The following is a 24,601-nucleotide window of genomic DNA, read 5'->3' as shown; positions in this document are numbered from 1 at the left end:
TGTTAGTGGATAGTATGCTCAGTGGGTAGACTGACTGACTGACTGGTGTTAGTGGATAGTATGCTCAGTGGGTAGACTGACTGACTGGTGTTAGTGGATAGTATGCTCAGTGGGACTAGACTGACTGACTGACTGTGTTAGTGGATATTATGCTCAGTGGGTAGACTGACTGACTGACTGGTGTTAGTGGATATTATGCTCAGTGGGTAGACTGACTGACTGGTGTTAGTGGATATTATGCTCAGTGGGTAGACTGACTGACTGACTGTGTTAGTGGATATTATGCTCAGTGGGTAGACTGACTGACTGGTGTTAGTGGATATTATGCTCAGTGGGTAGACTGACTGACTGGTGTTAGTGGATAGTATGCTCAGTGGGTAGACTGACTGACTGGTGTTAGTGGATAGTATGCTCAGTGGGTAGACTGACTGACTGACTGGTGTTAGTGGATAGTATGCTCAGTGGGTAGACTGACTGACTGGTGTTAGTGGATATTATGCTCAGTGGGTAGACTGACTGACTGGGTGTTAGTGGATATTATGCTCAGTGGGTAGACTGACTGACTGGTGTTAGTGGATATTATGCTCAGTGGGTAGACTGACTGACTGGTGTTAGTGGATATTATGCTCAGTGGGTAGACTGACTGACTGGTGTTAGTGGATATTATGCTCAGTGGGTAGACTGACTGACTGGTGTTAGTGGATATTATGCTCAGTGGGTAGACTGACTGACTGACTGGTGTTAGTGGATATTATGCTCAGTGGGTAGACTGACTGACTGGTGTTAGTGGATATTATGCTCAGTGGGTAGACTGACTGACTGGTGTTAGTGGATATTATGCTCAGTGGGTAGACTGACTGACTGGTGTTAGTGGATATTATGCTCAGTGGGTAGACTGACTGACTGACTGGTGTTAGTGGATATTATGCTCAGTGGGTAGACTAGACTGACTGACTGGTGTTAGTGGATATTATGCTCAGTGGGTAGACTGACTGACTGACTGGTGTTAGTGGATAGTATGCTCAGTGGGTAGACTGACTGACTGACTGGTGTTAGTGGATATTATGCTCAGTGGGTAGACTGACTGACTGACTGGTGTTAGTGGATATTATGCTCAGTGGGTAGACTGACTGACTGGTGTTAGTGGATATTATGCTCAGTGGGTAGACTGACTGACTGACTGGTGGTTTAGTGGATATTATGCTCAGTGGGTAGACTGACTGACTGGTGTTAGTGGATATTATGCTCAGTGGGTAGACTGACTGACTGGTGTTAGTGGATAGTATGCTCAGTGGGTAGACTGACTGACTGGTGTTAGTGGATATTATGCTCAGTGGGTAGACTGACTGACTGACTGGTGTTAGTGGATATTATGCTCAGTGGGTAGACTGACTGACTGGTGTTAGTGGATAGTATGCTCAGTGGGTAGACTGACTGACTGGTGTTAGTGGATATTATGCTCAGTGGGTAGACTGACTGACTGACTGGTGTTAGTGGATATTATGCTCAGTGGGTAGACTGACTGACTGGTGTTAGTGGATATTATGCTCAGTGGGTAGACTGACTGACTGACTGGTGTTAGTGGATATTATGCTCAGTGGGTAGACTGACTGACTGACTGGTGTTAGTGGATAGTATGCTCAGTGGGTAGACTGACTGACTGGTGTTAGTGGATAGTATGCTCAGTGGGTAGACTGACTGACTGGTGTTAGTGGATAGTATGCTCAGTGGGTAGACTGACTGACTGACTGGTGTTAGTGGATAGTATGCTCAGTGGGTAGACTGACTGACTGGTGTTAGTGGATAGTATGCTCAGTGGGTAGACTGACTGACTGACTGGTGTTAGTGGATATTATGCTCAGTGGGTAGACTGACTGACTGACTGGTGTTAGTGGATAGTATGCTCAGTGGGTAGACTGACTGACTGACTGACTGGTGTTAGTGGATAGTATGCTCAGTGGGTAGACTGAGACTGACTGACTGGTGTTAGTGGATAGTATGCTCAGTGGGTAGACTGACTGACTGGTGTTAGTGGATAGTATGCTCAGTGGGTAGACTGACTGACTGACTGGTGTTAGTGGATAGTATGCTCAGTGGGTAGACTGACTGACTGACTGGTGTTAGTGGATAGTATGCTCAGTGGGTAGACTGACTGACTGGTGTTAGTGGATATTATGCTCAGTGGGTAGACTGACTGACTGACTGACTGGTGTTAGTGGATAGTATGCTCAGTGGGTAGACTGACTGACTGACTGACTGGTGTTAGTGGATATTATGCTCAGTGGGTAGACTGACTGACTGGTGTTAGTGGATATTATGCTCAGTGGGTAGACTGACTGACTGGTGTTAGTGGATATTATGCTCAGTGGGTAGACTGACTGACTGGTGTTAGTGGATATTATGCTCAGTGGGTAGACTGACTGACTGGTGTTAGTGGATATTATGCTCAGTGGGTAGACTGACTGACTGGTGTTAGTGGATATTATGCTCAGTGGGTAGACTGACTGACTGGTGTTAGTGGATATTATGCTCAGTGGGTAGACTGACTGACTGACTGGTGTTAGTGGATATTATGCTCAGTGGGTAGACTGACTGACTGGTGTTAGTGGATATTATGCTCAGTGGGTAGACTGACTGACTGGTGTTAGTGGATATTATGCTCAGTGGGTAGACTGACTGACTGGTGTTAGTGGATATTATGCTCAGTGGGTAGACTGACTGACTGGTGTTAGTGGATATTATGCTCAGTGGGTAGACTGACTGACTGACTGGTGTTAGTGGATATTATGCTCAGTGGGTAGACTGACTGACTGGTGTTAGTGGATATTATGCTCAGTGGGTAGACTGACTGACTGGTGTTAGTGGATATTATGCTCAGTGGGTAGACTGACTGACTGGTGTTAGTGGATATTATGCTCAGTGGGTAGACTGACTGACTGGTGTTAGTGGATATTATGCTCAGTGGGTAGACTGACTGACTGGTGTTAGTGGATAGTATGCTCAGTGGGTAGACTGACTGACTGACTGGTGTTAGTGGATATTATGCTCAGTGGGTAGACTGACTGACTGGTGTTAGTGGATATTATGCTCAGTGGGTAGACTGACTGACTGGTGTTAGTGGATATTATGCTCAGTGGGTAGACTGACTGACTGGTGTTAGTGGATATTATGCTCAGTGGGGTAGACTGACTGACTGGTGTTAGTGGATATTATGCTCAGTGGGGTAGACTGACTGACTGGTGTTAGTGGATATTATGCTCAGTGGGTAGACTGACTGACTGACTGGTGTTAGTGGATAGTATGCTCAGTGGGGTAGACTGACTGACTGGTGTTAGTGGATATTATGCTCAGTGGGTAGACTGACTGACTGACTGACTGGTGTTAGTGGATATTATGCTCAGTGGGTAGACTGACTGACTGGTGTTAGTGGATATTATGCTCAGTGGGTAGACTGACTGACTGACTGTGTTAGTGGATATTATGCTCAGTGGGTAGACTGACTGACTGGTGTTAGTGGATATTATGCTCAGTGGGTAGACTGACTGACTGGTGTTAGTGGATATTATGCTCAGTGGGTAGACTGACTGACTGACTGGTGTTAGTGGATATTATGCTCAGTGGGTAGACTGACTGACTGGGTGTTAGTGGATATTATGCTCAGTGGGTAGACTGACTGACTGGTGTTAGTGGATATTATGCTCAGTGGGTAGACTGACTGACTGGTGTTAGTGGATATTATGCTCAGTGGGTAGACTGACTGACTGGTGTTAGTGGATATTATGCTCAGTGGGTAGACTGACTGACTGGTGTTAGTGGATATTATGCTCAGTGGGTAGACTGACTGACTGGTGTTAGTGGATATTATGCTCAGTGGGTAGACTGACTGACTGGTGTTAGTGGATATTATGCTCAGTGGGTAGACTGACTGACTGACTGGTGTTAGTGGATAGTATGCTCAGTGGGTAGACTGACTGACTGGTGTTAGTGGATATTATGCTCAGTGGGTAGACTGACTGACTGGTGTTAGTGGATATTATGCTCAGTGGGTAGACTGACTGACTGGTGTTAGTGGATATTATGCTGTGGGTAGACTGACTGACTGGTGTTAGTGGATATTATGCTCAGTGGGTAGACTGACTGACTGGTGTTAGTGGATATTATGCTCAGTGGGTAGACTGACTGACTGACTGGTGTTAGTGGATATTATGCTCAGTGGGTAGACTGACTGACTGGTGTTAGTGGATAGTATGCTCAGTGGGTAGACTGACTGACTGGTGTTAGTGGATATTATGCTCAGTGGGTAGACTGACTGACTGGTGTTAGTGGATATTATGCTCAGTGGGTAGACTGACTGACTGACTGTGTTAGTGGATATTATGCTCAGTGGGTAGACTGACTGACTGGTGTTAGTGGATATTATGCTCAGTGGGTAGACTGACTGACTGGTGTTAGTGGATATTATGCTCAGTGGGTAGACTGACTGACTGGTGTTAGTGGATATTATGCTCAGTGGGTAGACTGACTGACTGGTGTTAGTGGATATTATGCTCAGTGGGTAGACTGACTGACTGGTGTTAGTGGATATTATGCTCAGTGGGTAGACTGACTGACTGGTGTTAGTGGATATTATGCTCAGTGGGTAGACTGACTGACTGGTGTTAGTGGATATTATGCTCAGTGGGTAGACTGACTGACTGGTGTTAGTGGATATTATGCTGTGGGTAGACTGACTGACTGGTGTTAGTGGATATTATGCTCAGTGGGTAGACTGACTGACTGGTGTTAGTGGATATTATGCTCAGTGGGTAGACTGACTGACTGGTGTTAGTGGATATTATGCTCAGTGGGTAGACTGACTGACTGGTGTTAGTGGATATTATGCTCAGTGGGTAGACTGACTGACTGGTGTTAGTGGATATTATGCTCAGTGGGTAGACTGACTGACTGGTGTTAGTGGATATTATGCTCAGTGGGTAGACTGACTGACTGGGTGTTAGTGGATATTATGCTCAGTGGGTAGACTGACTGACTGGTGTTAGTGGATATTATGCTCAGTGGGTAGACTGACTGACTGGTGTTAGTGGATATTATGCTCAGTGGGTAGACTGACTGACTGGTGTTAGTGGATATTATGCTCAGTGGGTAGACTGACTGACTGGTGTTAGTGGATATTATGCTCAGTGGGTAGACTGACTGACTGACTGGTGTTAGTGGATATTATGCTCAGTGGGTAGACTGACTGACTGGTGTTAGTGGATATTATGCTCAGTGGGTAGACTGACTGACTGGTGTTAGTGGATATTATGCTCAGTGGGTAGACTGACTGACTGGTGTTAGTGGATATTATGCTGTGTGTGACTGGTGAGTGGATATTATGCTCAGTGGGTAGACTGACTGACTGGTGTTAGTGGATATTATGCTCAGTGGGTAGACTGACTGACTGGTGTTAGTGGATATTATGCTCAGTGGGTAGACTGACTGACTGGTGTTAGTGGATATTATGCTCAGTGGGTAGACTGACTGACTGGTGTTAGTGGATATTATGCTCAGTGGGTAGACTGACTGACTGGTGTTAGTGGATATTATGCTCAGTGGGTAGACTGACTGACTGGTGTTAGTGGATATTATGCTCAGTGGGTAGACTGACTGACTGGTGTTAGTGGATATTATGCTCAGTGGGTAGACTGACTGACTGGTGTTAGTGGATATTATGCTCAGTGGGTAGACTGACTGACTGACTGACTGTGTTAGTGGATATTATGCTCAGTGGGTAGACTGACTGACTGACTGGGGTGTTAGTGGATATTATGCTCAGTGGGTAGACTGACTGACTGGTGTTAGTGGATATTATGCTCAGTGGGTAGACTGACTGACTGGTGTTAGTGGATATTATGCTCAGTGGGTAGACTGACTGACTGGTGTTAGTGGATATTATGCTCAGTGGGTAGACTGACTGACTGGTGTTAGTGGATATTATGCTCAGTGGGTAGACTGACTGACTGGTGTTAGTGGATATTATGCTCAGTGGGTAGACTGACTGACTGGTGTTAGTGGATATTATGCTCAGTGGGTAGACTGACTGACTGGGTGTTAGTGGATATTATGCTCAGTGGGTAGACTGACTGACTGGTGTTAGTGGATATTATGCTCAGTGGGTAGACTGACTGACTGACTGGTGTTAGTGGATATTATGCTCAGTGGGTAGACTGACTGACTGGTGTTAGTGGATATTATGCTCAGTGGGTAGACTGACTGACTGACTGGTGTTAGTGGATATTATGCTCAGTGGGTAGACTGACTGACTGGTGTTAGTGGATATTATGCTCAGTGGGTAGACTGACTGACTGACTGGTGTTAGTGGATATTATGCTCAGTGGGTAGACTGACTGACTGGTGTTAGTGGATATTATGCTCAGTGGGTAGACTGACTGACTGACTGGTGTTAGTGGATATTATGCTCAGTGGGTAGACTGACTGACTGGTGTTAGTGGATATTATGCTCAGTGGGTAGACTGACTGACTGACTGGTGTTAGTGGATATTATGCTCAGTGGGTAGACTGACTGACTGACTGGTGTTAGTGGATATTATGCTCAGTGGGTAGACTGACTGGTGTTACTGTGGGTAGACTGACTGGTGTTAGTGGATATTATGCTCAGTGGGTAGACTGACTGACTGGTGTTAGTGGATATTATGCTCAGTGGGTAGACTGACTGACTGGTGTTTAGTGGATATTATGCTCAGTGGGTAGACTGACTGACTGGTGTTAGTGGATATTATGCTCAGTGGGTAGACTGACTGACTGGGTGTTAGTGGATATTATGCTCAGTGGGTACTGACTGACTGACTGGTGTTAGTGGATATTATGCTCAGTGGGTAGACTGACTGACTGGTGTTAGTGGATATTATGCTCAGTGGGTAGACTGACTGACTGACTGGTGTTAGTGGATATTATGCTCAGTGGGTAGACTGACTGACTGACTGACTGGTGTTAGTGGATATTATGCTCAGTGGGTAGACTGACTGACTGGTGTTAGTGGATATTATGCTCAGTGGGTAGACTGACTGACTGACTGGTGTTAGTGGATATTATGCTCAGTGGGTAGACTGACTGACTGGTGTTAGTGGATATTATGCTCAGTGGGTAGACTGACTGACTGACTGACTGGTGTTAGTGGATATTATGCTCAGTGGGTAGACTGACTGACTGGTGTTAGTGGATATTATGCTCAGTGGGTAGACTGACTGACTGACTGGTGTTAGTGGATATTATGCTCAGTGGGTAGACTGACTGACTGGTGTTACTGGACTGACTGACTGGTGTTAGTGGATATTATGCTCAGTGGGTAGACTGACTGACTGGGTGTTAGTGGATATTATGCTCAGTGGGTAGACTGACTGACTGGTGTTAGTGGATATTATGCTCAGTGGGTAGACTGACTGACTGGTGTTAGTGGATGCTCAGTGGGTAGACTGACTGACTGGTGTTAGTGGATATTATGCTCAGTGGGTAGACTGACTGACTGGTGTTAGTGGATATTATGCTCAGTGGGGTAGACTGACTGACTGACTGGTGTTAGTGGATATTATGCTCAGTGGGTAGACTGACTGACTGACTGACTGACTGGGTGTTAGTGGATATTATGCTCAGTGGGTAGACTGACTGACTGACTGACTGGTGTTAGTGGATATTATGCTCAGTGGGCAGACTGACTGACTGGTGTTAGTGGATATTATGCTCAGTGGGCAGACTGACTGACTGGTGTTAGTGGATATTATGCTCAGTGGGTAGACTGACTGACTGACTGGTATTAGTGGATATTATGCTCAGTGGGCAGACTGACTGACTGGTGTTAGTGGATAGTATGCTCAGTGGGTAGACTGACTGACTGGTGTTAGTGGATATTATGCTCAGTTAGCTGATGTGTAATAGTAATATAGAGAGACAGACAGACATGAGGGCCGACTGTGATGATGAAAGACAGAGAGCTATAATCTTTATAATCACTCAGCTTAGTAAAGCATTAATTGGCATCCCATCTCATATACATACGAGTTTGTGTTTTGGGTAGTGCACTACACATGCACTGATCCCATCCTGGCAGGAAGACAGACACAGCAGCTGGAGCTGACCTGAGGAGGACACTGAGAGGATCAGTCTGGTCGAGGCTACCCTAGGGACACGGCACTGCTGCCAGACCCTGAGCTCACCTAAATGATTTATTTTTATTTTTATAGTTATATCGTTCAATTTTGTTCGTTTTGTCTAAATCTAAGTGCGTCGTCGCAAGTTTAAAAGTGTATTGTTCGTGGCATGTGTGACGACCTTAATCCTAATCACTGTATTATGAAAACGTTAGAATCACTACCAGAGGTTGTATTGTATTACAACCTGTAATTAAAATGGATTTGGGGGGTTTTGTATCATTTGATTTACACAACATGCCTATCACTTTGAAGATGCATTTTTTATTATTATTATGAAACAAACGAGGAGAAGACAAAAAAACAGAAAACTTGAGCGTAACTATTCACCCCCCAAAGTCAATTATTTGCAGAGCCAACTTTTGCGGCAATTACAGCTGCACGTCTCTTGGTGTATAAGCTTGGCACCATCTGGCCACTGGCCACACTCCTTACCCCGAACCCTACCGACAGCAGACTCCCCTACCGACAGCAGACTCCCCTACCGACAGCAGACTCCCCTACCGACAGCAGACTCCCCTACCGACAGCAGACTCCCCTACCGACAGCAGACTCCCCTACCGACAGCAGACTCCCCTACCGACAGCAGACTCCCCTACCGACAGCAGACTCCCCTACCGACAGCAGACTCCCTACCGACAGCAGACTCCCTACCGACAGCAGACTCCCCTACCGACAGCAGACTCCCCCCTACCGACAGCAGACTCCCTACCGACAGCAGACTCCCCAACCGACAGCAGACTCCCCAACCCTACCGACAGCAGACTCCCCTACCCTACCGACAGCAGACTCCCCAACCCAACCCTACCGACAGCAGACTCCCCTACCCTACCGACAGCAGACTCCCCAACCCAACCCTACCGACAGCAGACTCCCCAACCCAACCCTACCGACAGCAGACTCCCCAACCCAACCCTACCGACAGCAGACTCCCCAACCCAACCCTACCGACAGCAGACTCCCCAACCCAACCCTACCGACAGCAGACTCCCCTACCCTACCGACAGCAGACTCCCCTACCCTACCGACAGCAGACTCCCTACCCTACCGACAGCAGACTCCCCCCTACCCTACCGACAGCAGACTCCCTACCCTACCGACAGCAGACTCCCCCTACCCTACCGACAGCAGACTCCCCAACCCAACCGACAGCAGACTCCCCAACCCAACCCTACCGACAGCAGACTCCCCAACCCTACCGACAGCAGACTCCCCAACCCTACCGACAGCAGACTCCCCAACCCTACCGACAGCAGACTCCCCTACCCTACCGACAGCAGACTCCCCAACCCAACCCTACCGACAGCAGACTCCCCAACCCAACCCTACCGACAGCAGACTCCCCAACCCTACCGACAGCAGACTCCCCTACCCTACCCTACCGACAGCAGACTCCCCTACCCTACCCTACCGACAGCAGACTCCCCTACCCTACCCTACCGACAGCAGACTCCCCTACCCTACCCTACCGACAGCAGACTCCCCAACCCTACCGACAGCAGACTCCCAACCCTACCGACAGCAGACTCCCCTACCCTACCGACAGCAGACTCCCCCTACCCTACCGACAGCAGACTCCCCAACCCTACCGACAGCAGACTCCCCTACCCTAGACAGCAGACTCCCTACCCTACCGACAGCAGACTCCCTACCCTACCGACAGCAGACTCCCTAACCGACAGCAGACTCCCCTACCCTACCGACAGCAGACTCCCCTACCCTACCGACAGCAGACTCCCCTACCCTACCGACAGCAGACTCCCCTACCCTACCGACAGCAGACTCCCCTACCCTACCCTACCGACAGCAGACTCCCCTACCCTACCCTACCGACAGCAGACTCCCCTACCCTACCCTACCGACAGCAGACTCCCTACTCCCTGGACCGACAGCAGACTCCCACCCTACCGACAGCAGACTCCCCTACCCTACCGGCAGACTCCCCTACCCTACCGACAGGTTTAGAAACTCCCCTACCCTACCGACAGCAGACTCCCCTACCCTACCGACAGCAGACTCCCCTACCCTACCGACAGCAGACTCCCCTACCCTACCGACAGCAGACTCCCTGCGTGTGACGAGAGGCAGGAGGCCTGCTATCAGTGACTGTCAAACACACACAGATCCATGACCCAGAACAGACTGGCTTCTCTCCTCCAAACACATGCTATAGTCCCTTTTGGCACGACTCTGGGCACTATAGTGATGGGTTTAAGTGAACCGGGTTAACCCTACAGACTTCTCAGATTAACCAAAAGACATTACAGTATGAATATAGGCTAAAACTACTTCTCCATTAGATGTTATGGCAAAGTTGGCTAGCTAAGCTCATGCCTAGAAACATCATTGGGTCTAGAGGTTGCCTCGCAACAAACTTCACATTTTGCAGGCCTTCAAATCAAAGGCACGGATGATAAAGTCGTTTTTAACGAAAAATGAAAATGTGTCAGTTTTACATTCACAAGCATGTTCAACTACTTAAGACATTTGCTCCAATCTAGGCCGTCTCTTTCGATTTCGAGAAAATGTATAACTCAGGAAGAATGATTGACTTCTCTCATGGACTTCTTAAAGTCCAAACCCCAGCCTGGTCTGTTTGACATGCCTTCTTGGGAGTCTCACCATGTTGCTCCTCTCAGGTTTAGAAACTGTGGATTAACCCCGTCTGTACACCACACAGAGACAGCATTAGTCATTCAAATGAGCAGCTGCCAACACACATCACTACCCATAATCCTCTTTACTCTGATCAATATGGACCAGGGCCTGGCCAGACCATACTGGATGACAGACATGCAGATAGTCATGTTAGATAAGCTCTTCAAACAACTCACTCTGACAGTGAGTTTGACATCACAGGTAGTATGTCCATTCCCAGAGCAGCAGGTAGAGTCACCTGGCCCGACATCCCTAATATTAGAAGATGGTACTACAGCCCTCTAGGTGGTGCTGCAGCCCTCTAGGTGGAGCTGCAGCCCTCTAGGTGGAGCTGCAGCCCTCTAGGTGGAGCTGCAGCCCTCTAGGTGGAGCTGCAGCCCTCTAGGTGGAGCTGCAGCCCTCTAGGTGGAGCTGCAGCCCTCTAGGTGGAGCTGCAGCCCTCTAGGTGGAGCTGCAGCCCTCTAGGTGGAGCTGCAGCCCTCTAGGTGGAGCTGCAGCCCTCTAGGTGGAGCTGCAGCCCTCTAGGTGGAGCTGCAGCCCTCTAGGTGGTGCTGCAGCCCTCTAGGTGGTGCTGCAGCCCTCTAGGTGGTGCTGCAGCCCTCTAGGTGGTGCTACAGCCCTCTAGGTGGTGCTACAGCCCTCTAGGTGGTGCTACAGCCCTCTAGGTGGTGCTACAGCCCTCTAGGTGGTGCTACAGCCCTCTAGGTGGTGCTACAGCCCTCTAGGTGGTACTACAGCCCTCTAGGTGGTACTACAGCCCTCTAGGTGGAGCTGCATTCAGGTATGACAGACTTCTGGCTGAACACTGTCCTGCACAGGAGCACCTTTCCACTCTCCCAGCAGTTCCCATGGTGACAGTTAGGGGGAACTACAGTGGTGGATGGATAAAGAGGTAAAGATTTGGGCCAATGTGTGAAGCTGCTGTAGGGCTCTCTGGCCCCACCTTCTGGGTAACACCACACAGACCGTCTCACCCTCACCAAACCACACCGACCGTCTCACCCTCACCAAACCACACAGACCGTCTAGTGCACTATAAAGGGAATAGGGCTCTGGTCTAAAGTAGTGCACTATAAAGGGAATAGGGCTCTGGTCTAAAGTAGTGCACTATAAAGGGAATAGGGCTCTGGTCTAAAGTAGTGCACTATAAAGGGAATAGGGCTCTGGTCTAAAGTAGTGCACTATAAAGGGAATAGGGCTCTGGTCTAAAGTAGTGCACTATAAAGGGAATAGGGCTCTGGTCTAAAGTAGTGCACTATAAAGGGAATAGGGCTCTGGTCTAAAGTAGTGCACTATAAAGGGAATAGGGCTCTGGTCTAAAGTAGTGCACTATATAGGGAATAGGGCTCTGGTCTAAAGCAGTGCACTACATAGGGAATAGGGCTCTGGTCTAAAGCAGTGCACTACATAGGGAATAGGGCTCTGGTCTAAAGTAGTGCACTACATAGGGAATAGGGCTCTGGTCTAAAGTAGTGCACTATATAGGGAATAGGGCTCTGGTCTAAAGCAGTGCACTACATAGGGAATAGGGCTCTGGTCTAAAGCAGTGCACTATAAAGGGAATAGGGCTCTGGTCTAAAGTAGTGCACTATATAGGGAATAGGGCTCTGGTCTAAAGTAGTGCACTATAAAGGGAATAGGGCTCTGGTCTAAAGTAGTGCACTATATAGGGAATAGGGCCCTGGTCTATAGTAGTGCACTATATAGGGAATAGAGCTCTGGTCTAAAGTAGTGCACTATATAGGGAATAGGGCTCTGGTCTAAAGTAGTGCACTATATAGGGAATAGGGCTCTGGTCTAAAGTAGTGTACTATATAGGGAATAGGGCTCTGGTCTAAAGTAGTGCACTATATAGGGAATAGGGCTCTGGTCTAAAGTAGTGCACTATATAGGAAATAGGGTTCTGGTCAAATGTAGTGCACTATATAGGGAATAGGGCTCTGGTCTAAAGTAGTGCACTATATAGGGAATAGGGTGCCATTTGGGACGCAGCTGGACAGGAATAGAAGTGAAGGAGAGAGGTTATTCTGTGTGTAGCCATGACAACGTGGGGGTGGTCCCTCCTCCAAACACACACATCTATCTAACCTTATGTGCAGCCATGACAACATGGGGGTGGTCCCTCCTCCAAACACCCAGACATCTAACTAACCTTATGTGTAGCCATGACAACATGGGGGTGGTCCCTCCTCCAAACACCCAGACGGTGAAGAAGACGATGAGGAGGGTGGTGGTGAACGTCATCTGACGGGCGTAGGTAGCTGTGTCCCGGATTGCCAGGGCAAACGCCATTGCCCCCCGCAGGCCTGGAGAGGAACACACAAGCAAATCACTCAATCAAGCGTATTTTTAAAGCCCCTTTATACATCAGCAGTTGTCAAAGTCCTTCAGAGTAAATCCACCTAGCTAGTGACGTCTGGAGAGGAACCCACGGTAGAACCACCTAGCTAGTGACGTCTGGAGAGGAACCCACAGTAAAACCACCTAGCTAGTGACGCCTGGAGAGGAACCCACGGTAGAACCACCTAGCTAGTGACGTCTGGAGAGGAACCCACAGTAAAACCACCTAGCTAGTGACGCCTGGAGAGGAACCCACGGTAGAACCACCTAGCTAGTGACGTCTGGAGAGGAACCCACAGTAAAACCACCTAGCTAGTGACGTCTGGAGAAGAACCCACAGTAAAACCACCTAGCTAGTGACGCCTGGAGAGGAACCCACGGTAGAACCACCTAGCTAGTGACGTCTGGAGAGGAACCCACAGTAAAACCACCTAGCTAGTGACGCCTGGAGAGGAACCCACGGTAGAACCACCTAGCTAGTGACGTCTGGAGAGGAACCCACAGTAAAACCACCTAGCTAGTGACGTCTGGAGAAGAACCCACAGTAAAACCACCTAGCTAGTGACGTCTGGAGAGGAACCCACAGTAAAACCACCTAGCTAGTGACGTCTGGAGAAGAACCCACAGTAAAACCACCTAGCTAGTGACGTCTGGAGAGGAACCCACGGTAAAACCACCTAGCTAGTGACGTCTGGAGAGGAACCCACGGTAGAACCACCTAGCTAGTGACGTCTGGAGAGGAACCCACAGTAAAACCACCTAGCTAGTGATGTCTGGAGAGGAACCCACAGTAAAACCACCTAGCTAGTGATGTCTGGAGAGGAACCCACAGTAAAACCACCTAGCTAGTGATGTCTGGAGAGGAACCCACAGTAAAACCACCTAGCTAGTGACGTCTGGAGAGGAACCCACGGTAAAACCACCTAGCTAGTGACGTCTGGAGAGGAACCCACAGTAAAACCACCTAGCTAGTGACGTCTGGAGAGGAACCCACGGTAGAACCACCTAGCTAGTGATGTCTGGAGAGGAACCCACGGTAAAACCACCTAGCTAGTGACGTCTGGAGAGGAACCCACGGTAGAACCACCTAGCTAGTGATGTCTGGAGAGGAACCCACGGTAACACCACCTAGCTAGTGACGTCTGGAGAGGAACCCACGGTAAAACCACCTAGCTAGGTGGAAAGGAACCCACAGTAAAACCACCTAGCTAGGTGGAGAGGAACCCACAGTAAAACCACCTAGCTAGTGACGTCTGGAGAGGAACCCACAGTAACACCACCTAGCTAGTGACGTCTGGAGAGGAACCCACGGTAAAACCACCTAGCTAGGTGGAGAGGAACCCACAGTAAAACCACCTAGCTAGTGACGTCTGGAGAGGAACCCACGGTAAAACCACCTAGCTAGTGATGTCTGGAGAGGAACCCACGGTAAAACCACCTAGCTAGTGACGTCTGGAGAGGAACCCACAGTAAAACCACCTAGCTATGTGGAGAGGAACCCACAGTAAAACCACCTAGCTAGTGACGTCTGGAGAGGAACCCACGGTAGAACCACCTAGCTAGTGATGTCTGGAGAGGAACCCACAGTAAAACCACCTAGCTAGTGACGTCTGGAGAGGAACCCACAGTAGAACCACCTAGCTAGTGACGTCTGGAGAGGAACCCACGGTAAAACCACCTAGCTAGTGACGTCTGGAGAGGAACCCACAGTAAAACCACCTAGCTAGTGACGTCTGGAGAGGAACCCACAGTAAAACCACCTAGCTAGGTGGAGAGGAACCCACAGTAAAACCACCTAGCTAGGTGGAGAGGAACCCACAGTAAAACCACCTAGCTAGTGACGTCTGGAGAGGAACCCACAGTAAAACCACCTAGCTAGTGACGTCTGGAGAGGAACCCACGGTAAAACCACCTAGCTAGTGATGTCTGGAGAGGAACCCACGGTAGAACCACCTAGCTAGTGACGTCTGGAGAGGAACCCACGGTAGAACCACCTAGCTAGTGACGTCTGGAGAGGAACCCACAGTAGAACCACCTAGCTAGTGACGTCTGGAGAGGAACCCACAGTAGAACCACCTAGCTAGTGACGTCTGGAGAGGAACCCACGGTAAAACCACCTAGCTAGTGAAGTCTGGAGAGGAACCCACAGTAAAACCACCTAGCTAGTGACGTCTGGAGAGGAACCCACAGTAAAACCACCTAGCTAGGTGGAGAGGAACCCACAGTAAAACCACCTAGCTAGTGACGTCTGGAGAGGAACCCACAGTAAAACCACCTAGCTAGGTGGAGAGGAACCCACAGTAAAACCACCTAGCTAGTGATGTCTGGAGAGGAACCCACAGTAAAACCACCTAGCTAGTGACGTCTGGAGAGGAACCCACAGTAAATCCACCTAGCTAGTGATATCTGGAGAGGAACCCACGGTAGAACCACCTAGCTAGTGACGTCTAGAGAGGAACCCAGGTCTAGATGTAGTGGGGCTAATATACTGTTTCCTCTCGGGGGAGGGGGGCAGGTCTAGATGTAGTGGGGCTAATATACTGTTTCCTCTCGGGGGGGGCAGCTCTAGATGTAGTGGGGCTAATATACTGTTTCCTCTCGGGGGGGGCAGGTCTAGATGTAGTGGGGCTAATATACTGCTTCCTCTCGGGGGGGGAAAAAATTCAGGTCTAGATGTAGTGGGCTAATATACTGTTTCCTCTCGGGGGGGCAGCTCTAGATGTAGTGGGGCTAATATACTGTTTCCTCTCGGGGTGGGGGCAGGTCTAGATGTAGTGGGGCTAATATACTGTTTCCTCTCTCTGGGGGGCAGGTCTAGATGTAGTGGGGCTAATATACTGTTTCCTCTCGGGGGGGGCAGGTCTAGATGTAGTGGGGCTAATATACTGTTTCCTCTCGGGGTGGGGGCAGGTCTAGATGTAGTGGGGCTAATATACTGTTTCCTCTCGGGGGGGGCAGCTCTAGATGTAGTGGGGCTAATATACTGTTTCCTCTCGGGGGGGGGGGGCAGCTCTAGATGTAGCCATCACTGGTCTACACCACAGAAATCACTGGTCTACACCACAGACATCACTGGTCTATACCTGCAAACATCATCATGTGTTGTAAGTTGCCCCTGATCTTGTGTCTGCGTCCCAGGTTGAGCAGGAAGGAGAGGGGGTAGATGTTGGAGGCACGGCCTATGAAGATGGCCAGCTGACGGACAGTGTTGAGGAAAGAAGTCGGTTTACATAAAGGACAAACTCTGTCACAACGTGAAGAACACCCCACAGCCCTGTTTACCTTGAACTAGCACCACTGACAGAACTATCCACTCTTAAAGGGGAATGGAAACACTATCCACTCTTAAAGGGGAATGGAAACACTATCCACTCTTAAAGGGGAATGGAAACACTATCCACTCTTAAAGGGGAATGGAAACACTATCCACTCTTAAAGGGGAATGGAAACACTATCCACTCTTAAAGGGGAATGGAAACACTATCCACTCTTAAAGGGGATGAAACCATCCTGTTACAATGGTAAGTATAAGGTCATACTGAAAACTAGCTCCCATGATGCAATTCCTTTGGCTTCCACAGGGTGTCAGCAGTCTATGTTCAAGGTTTCAGGCTTGTAACTTCAAAAATGAATAAGAAACATCAGTTTTAGAACAGGAACACGGTCTTGGAAATTCGTGTTGGCGTGCGCTATGAAGACAGGACCTGCTAAAATCAGTTTCCGTAAGAAATATTATAGTTTGATTACATTTTAGGGTATCTGAGGATTAATTGGAAACATATTTTGACTTGTTGAAACAAAGTTTATGGGTAGATTTTTTGATTCCTTTCTCTGAATGTTGAACGAGTGGATTACTCAAATCGATGGCGCAAACTAAACAGACTTTTTGGGATATAAAGAAGGATTTTATCTAACAAAACGACACTGCATGTTATAGCTGGGACCCTTTGGATGACAAATCAGAGGAAGATATTCAAAAAGTGAATATTTAAATCGCTATTTGTGAATTTATAAAACTTGTGCCGGTGGAAAAATATTTGATGTGGGGCGCCGTCCTCAAACAAATGCATGGCATGCATTCGCTGTAAAGCCTACTGTAAATCAGACAGTGCAGTTAGATTAACAAGCATTTAAGCCTTCAACTGATGAGACACTTCTATGTACCTAAATGTTTAATATCCATAATTGTTATGATTATTTATTTGAATTGTGCCCCCTCCAGTTTCCCCGGAAGTGGTCCCACTAGAGGGACGCCAATCCCTAAGAATTAAGAGGAAGGACGTGTCAGCTCGAGCTAGCAGGATCTGCAGCCAGCACTTTGTGGAGGAAGGGCACTTTTTATTTACAGATGCGGAAAACCTTTGTGCTTGGTGTGTTTGCAACAAGTTTCGGGAGTTTCCGAATGGAAAAATATGACTGCTTGCCCCTCCATTTTCACAGAGCCGAGAAGTTCGAGGGTTATGGTGTGTAGGGGACTTACCGAACCCCGACCATCAATATTAACGAATACGCTGACTTGGGAGTCATGCAAATTTATTGCATTTTCCGCCCGGACTGAACGGAGGCGATGACACGAGTCAATGGACGTTAAACCGGTCATGACTGTTGCTGACTGAACAGAGGCGATGACACGAGTCAATGGACGTACAAGCCCTAAACCGGTTTCATGACTGTTGCTGACTGAACAGAGGCGATGACACGAGTCAATGGACGTTAAACCGGTCATGACTTTCTTTGATCTGCTGACTGAACAGAGGCGATGACACGAGTCAATGGACGTTAAACCGGTCATGACTGTTGCTGACTGAACAGAGGCGATGACACGAGTCAATGGACGTCAAACCGGTCATGACTGTTGCTGACTGAACAGAGGCGATGACACGAGTCAATGGACGTTAAACCGGTCATGACTGTTGCTGACTGAACAGAGGCGATGACACGAGTCAATGGACGTCAAACCGGTCATGACTGTTGCTGAGCCCTCGGAGTGTGGTGTCAGGAAAATAACCTCACACTCAACGTCAACAAAACTAAGGAGATGATTGTGGACTTCAGGAAACAGCAGAGGGAACACCCCCCTATCCACATCGATGGAACAGTAGTGGAGAGGGTAGCTAGTTTTAAGTTCCTCGGCATACACATCACAGACAAACTGAATTGGTCCACTCACACTGACAGCGTCGTGAAGAAGGCGCAGCAGCGCCTATTCAACCTCAGGAGGCTGAAGAAATTCGGCTTGTCACCAAAAGCACTCACAAACTTCTACAGATGCACAATCGAGAGCATCCTGGCGGGCTGTATCACCGCCTGGTACGGCAACTGCTCCGCCCTCAACCGTAAGGCTCTCCAGAGGGTAGTGAGGACTGCACAACGCATCACCGGGGGCAAACTACCTGCCCTCCAGGACACCTACACCACCCGTTGTTACAGGAAGGCCATAAAGATCATCAAGGACATCAACCACCCGAACCACTGCCTGTTCACCCCGCTATCATCCAGAAGGCGAGGTCAGTACAGGTGCATCAAAGCTGGGACCGAGAGACTGAAAAACAGCTTCTATCTCAAGGCCATCAGACTGTTAAATAGCCACCACTAACATTGAGTGGCTGCTGCCAACACACTGTCATTGACACTGACCCAACTCCAGCCATTTTAATAATGGAAATTGATGGGAAATGATGTAAATATATCACTAGCCACTTTAAACAATGCTACCTTATATAATGTTACTTACCCTACATTATTCATCTCATATGCATATGTATATACTGTACTCTACAACATCGACTGCATCCTTATGTAACACATGTATCACTAGCCACTTTAACTATGCCACTTTGTTTACTTTGTCTACACACTCATCTCATATGTATATACTGTACTCGATACCATCTACTGTATGCTGCTCTGTACCATCACTCATTCATATATCCTTATGTACATGTTCCTTATCCCCTTACACTGTGTATAAGACAGTAGTTTTGGAATTGTTAGTTAGATTACTTGTTGGTTATCACTGCATTGTCGGAACTAGAAGCACAAGCATTTCGCTACACTCGCATTAACATCTGCTAACCATGTGTATGTGACAAATAAAATTTGATTTGATTTGATTTGACTGAACAGAGGCGATGACGCGAGTCAATGGACGTCAAACCGGTCATGACTGTTGTTGACTAGGCGTTAGACACTGAACATTTTTGTTGCAACTCTAGTTAAAGGTAACAAGCAAATTGTGTCTGATGTGTTTTGTGTAACACCTCAGTAACTAGCGTTAGCAAGCAACTGCAACTACAAATGCAACACAGTTCCTCCGTATAGCCCTGTTACTAGGTAGTCACTCTGTAGCCCTGTTACTAGGTAGTCACTCTGTAGCCCTGTTACTAGGTAGTCACTCTGTAGCCCTGTTACTAGGTAGTCACTCTGTAGCCCTGTTACTAGGTAGTCACTCTGTAGCCCTGTTACTAGGTAGTCACTCTGTAGCCCTGTTACTAGGTAGTCACTCTGTAGCCCTGTTACTAGGTAGTCACTCTGTAGCCCTGTTACTAGGTAGTCACTCTGTAGCCCTGTTACTAGGTAGTCACTCTGTAGCCCTGTTACTAGGTAGTCACTCTGTAGCCCTGTTACTAGGTAGTCACTCTGTAGCCCTGTTACTAGGTAGTCACTCTGTAGCCCTGTTACTAGGTAGTCACTCTGTAGCCCTGTTACTAGGTAGTCACTCTGTAGCCCTGTTACTAGGTAGTCACTCTGTAGCCCTGTTACTAGGTAGTCACTCTGTAGCCCTGTTACTAGGTAGTCACTCTGTAGCCCTGTTACTAGGTAGTCACTCTGTAGCCCTGTTACTAGGTAGTCACTCTGTAGCCCTGTTACTAGGTAGTCACTCTGTAGCCCTGTTACTAGGTAGTCACTCTGTAGCCCTGTTACTAGGTAGTCACTCTGTAGCCCTGTTACTAGGTAGTCACTCTGTAGCCCTGTTACTAGGTAGTCACTCTGTAGCCCTGTTACTAGGTAGTCACTCTGTAGCCCTGTTACTAGGTAATCACTCTGTAATACATTTTGTTTTAATGTTTTGTTAGCTCCACCTTACTTTGCTAGACTGAAGTTGACATAGCTAATGTTTACTGGAAAAAATAAATGTCCCTGTAATGACAACATATATTTGGGTTCAGTTGTTTTAACAAAACGTCTGTTTGTTTCCAGGCATCTTCATCCCTGGGGAGAATGTTCAGGAGGCAGAGGAGGTACAAGCATATCCCATGTTATTTCAAGACACAATCTGTCATCTCTGAGGCCATTTTGGATATAAACTGGACAATATACAGTGATTCTTGAAAATACCTATTGCCTAATAGATGCCTTAATTATTTACCAACAGGAAAGAAGGGTTAGTACAGCATTCCAAACGGACCCCTGGGTGCCAGAGTGTTACTGTGCTGCGTGGAGAAGAGCTCCACCGGGACCCTCACTAAACAGGTCCACCGGGAGCCTCACTAAACAGGTCCACCGGGACCCTCACTAAACAGGTCCACCGGGAGCCTCACTAAACAGGTCCACCGGGAGCCTCACTAAACAGGTCCACCGGGAGCCTCACTAAACAGGTCCACCGGGAGCCTCACTAAACAGGTCCACCGGGAGCCTCACTAAACAGGTCCACCGGGAGCCTCACTAAACAGGTCCACTAAAACAGGTCCACCGGGAGCCTCACTAAACAGGTCCACCGGGAGCCTCACTAAAGAGATCCACCGGGAGCCTCACTAAAGAGATCCACCGGGAGCCTCACTAAAGAGATCCACCGGGAGCCTCACTAAAGAGATCCACCGGGACCCTCACTAAACAGATCCACCGGGACCCTCACTAAACAGGTCCACCGGGACCCTCACTAAACAGGTCCACCGGGACCCTCACTAAACAGGTCCACCGGGACCCTCACTAAACAGGTCCACCGGGACCCTCACTAAACAGGTCCACCGGGACCCTCACTAAACAGGTCCACCGGGACCCTCACTAAACAGGTCCACCGGGACCCTCACTAAACAGGTCCACCGGGACCCTCACTAAACAGGTCCACCGGGACCCTCACTAAAGAGATCCACCGGGAGCCTCATTAAAGAGATCCACTGGGAGCCTCACTAAAGAGATCCACTGGGAGCCTCACTAAAGAGATCCACTGGGAGCCTCACTAAAGAGATCCACTGGGAGCCTCACTAAAGAGATCCACTGGGAGCCTCACTAAAGAGCTCGGGGCCCAGCCAGATTGATCTCACGACCATCAGTATACAACGGAGTCCTGCTAATATCCTCCATAGATGGAGCTGATGGAGAGAGAGATCAGTGACGACCAGAACTACACCGCAGATGGAAATGACGGAGAGAGAGATCAGTGAAGAACAGAACTACACCACAGATGGAGCTGATGGAGAGTGATCAGTGAAGAACAGAACTACACCACAGATGAAGCTGACGGAGAGAGAGATCAGTGAAGACCAGCACTACACCACAGATGGAGCTGATGGAGAGTGATCAGTGAAGAACAGAACTACACCACAGATGAAGCTGATGGAGAGAGAGATCAGTGAAGACCAGCACTACATCCACAGATGAAGCTGACGGAGAGAGAGATCAGTGAAGAACAGAACTACACCACAGATGGAGCTGATGGAGAGTGATCAGTGAAGAACAGAACTACACCACAGATGAAGCTGATGGAGAGAGAGATCAGTGAAGACCAGCACTACATCCACAGATGAAGCTGACGGAGAGAGAGATCAGTGAAGACCAGAACTACACCGCAGATGAAGCTGACGGAGAGAGAGATCAGTGAAGACCAGAGAGAGAGAACTCGCTGTAAAGAACCTGAGAGATCAGAATCAATCATCACAGTCTTAGCGAAGGTATATTATCGAAGAGAATGTGTAAAATTCTAAATGTGTAGTCTTTGATCGCAAGCTGAAGGAGTTGTTCAATGTCTGCCATGAGCCTGGATGTCGAGCAGGTGTGATCAGTTGAAAATAAATGGTTTTGCCATCACCAAGGAGACAGTGTGTTGTGGGCCACAGGAGGAAGTGGGAAGGTTGTTAGCAGGGAATCTGTTGGTGCCATCAGCGGTCTTCCTTACTGGCTGCTCATGAGCAGTGACCTGTGACCCATTGCCAAAGGTGTGAGGAAACAGCTGGTGGCCATCGGAAAACAAAACCATAAGAAAATTAGTCTGATACTGAAACTAAATGTCTGTAACCTTTATTTAACTAGGAAAGTCAGTAAAGAACAAATTCTTGTTTACAGTGACAGCCTACCTTGGGAACAGTGGGTTAACTGCCTCGTTCAGGGACAGATTTATACCTCGTCAGCTCGGGGATACGTTTTAGCAACCTATCGGTTACCGGCCCAATGCTCTAACCACTAGGCTACCTGCTGGTTACCTACCCAACGCTCTAACCACTAGGCTACCTGCTGGTTACCAGTCCAACGCTCTAACCACTAGGCTACCTGCTGGTTACCTAGTCCAACGCTCTAACCACTAGGCTACCTGCTGGTTACCAGTCCAACGCTCTAACCACTAGGCTACCTGCTGGTTACCAGTCCAACGCTCTAACCACTAGGCTACCTGCTGGTTACCGGTCCAACGCTCTAACCACTAGGCTACCTGCTGGTTACCTACCCAACGCTCTAACCACTCGGCTACCTGCTCTAACCACTCGGCTACCTGCTCTAACCACTCGGCTACCTGCTCTAACCACTCGGCTACCTGCTCTAACCACTCGGCTACCTGCTGGTTACCGGCCCAATGCTCTAACCACTAGGCTACCTGTTGGTTACTAACCCAATGCTCTAACCACTAGGCTACCTGCTGGTTACTGGCCCAATGCTCTAACCACTAGGCTACCTGCTAGTTACTGGCCCAACGCTCTAACCACTAGGCTACCTGCTAGTTCCTGGCCCAACGCTCTAACCACTAGGCTACCTGCTGGTTACTGGCCCAACGCTCTAACCACTAGGCTACCTGCTGGTTACCGGCCCAACGCTCTAACCACTAGGCTACCTGCTGGTTACCTACCCAACGCTCTAACCACTAGGCTACCTGCTGGTTACCTACCCAACGCTCTAACCACTAGGCTACCTGCTGGTTACCTACCCAACGCTCTAACCACTAGGCTACCTGCTCTAACCACTAGGCTACCTGCTCTAACCACTAGGCTACCTGCTGGTTACCGGCCCAATGCTCTAACCACTAGGCTACCTGCTGGTTACTGACCCAATGCTCTAACCACTAGGCTACCTGCTGGTTACTGACCCAAAGCTCTAACCACTAGGCTACCTGCTGGTTACTGGCCCAATTCTATAACCACTAGGCTACCTGCTCTAACCACTAGGCTACCTGCTGGTTACCGGCCCAATGTTCTAACCACTAGGCTACCTGCTCTAACCACTAGGCTACCTGCTCTAACCACTAGGCTACCTGCTGGTTACCGGCCCAATGCTCTAACCACTTCGGCTACCTGCTGGTTACCGGCCCAACGCTCTAACCACTAGGCTACCTGCTGGTTACTGGCCCAATGCTCTAACCACTAGGCTATCTGCTCTAACCACTAGGCTACCTGCTGGTTACCGGCCCAATACTCTAACCACTAGGCTACCGGCTGGTTACTGGCCCAAAGCTCTAACCACTAGATGACCTGCTGGTTACCGGCCCAATGCTCTAATCACTAGGCTACCTACTCTAACCACTAGGCTACCGGCTGGTTACTGGCCCAATGCTCAAACCACTAGGCTACCTGCTGGTTACCGGCCCAACGCTCTAACCACTAGGCTACCTGCTCTAACCATGAGGCTACCTGCTGGTTACCGGCCCAATGCTCTAACCACTAGGATACCTGCTATAACCACTAGGCTACCTGCTGGTTACCGGCCTAATGCTCTAACCACTAGGCTACCGGCTGGTTAGTGGCCCAATGCTCAAACCACTAGGCTACTTGCTGGTTACCGGCCCAACGCTCTAACCACTAGGCTACATGCTCTAACCATGCTGCTACCTGCTGGTTACCGGCCCAACGCTCTAACCACTAAGCTACCAGCTGGTTACCTACCCAACGCTCTAACCACTAGGCTACCTGCTGGTTACCGGCCCAACGCTCTAACCACTAGGCTACCTGCTGGTTACTGGCCCAATGCTCTAACCACTAGGCTATCTGCTCTAACCACTAGGCTACCTGCTGGTTACCGGCCCAATACTCTAACCACTAGGCTACCGGCTGGTTACTGGCCCAAAGCTCTAACCACTAGATGACCTGCTGGTTACCGGCCCAATGCTCTAATCACTAGGCTACCTACTCTAACCACTAGGCTACCGGCTGGTTACTTCCTAGCTAGTCCAACGGCCCAATGCTCAAACCACTAGGCTA

At 48.8% G+C, this 24,601-nt stretch overlaps 1 protein-coding gene across 1 annotated transcript in view; it reads right to left on the bottom strand.

Moving 5' to 3' along the window:
* Positions 1 to 24,601, bottom strand: part of slc9a7 (solute carrier family 9 member 7) — a 150,976-nt gene that overhangs the window by 57,428 nt on the left and 68,947 nt on the right. The window contains exons 11-12 of the mRNA XM_046299492.1: positions 16,286 to 16,397; positions 13,015 to 13,168 (exon numbers count right to left, since the gene is read on the bottom strand). Coding sequence (XP_046155448.1) covers positions 13,015 to 13,168; positions 16,286 to 16,397 — 266 coding nt within the window. The remainder of the gene's footprint in view (positions 1 to 13,014; positions 13,169 to 16,285; positions 16,398 to 24,601) is intronic.

This window comes from Oncorhynchus gorbuscha, linkage group LG02 (genome assembly GCF_021184085.1).
Source record: "Oncorhynchus gorbuscha isolate QuinsamMale2020 ecotype Even-year linkage group LG02, OgorEven_v1.0, whole genome shotgun sequence".
Lineage (NCBI taxonomy): Eukaryota > Metazoa > Chordata > Actinopteri > Salmoniformes > Salmonidae > Oncorhynchus > Oncorhynchus gorbuscha.
The sequence above is the reverse complement of the archived record's forward strand: the minus strand, read 5'-3'. Positions and strand labels throughout refer to the sequence as shown.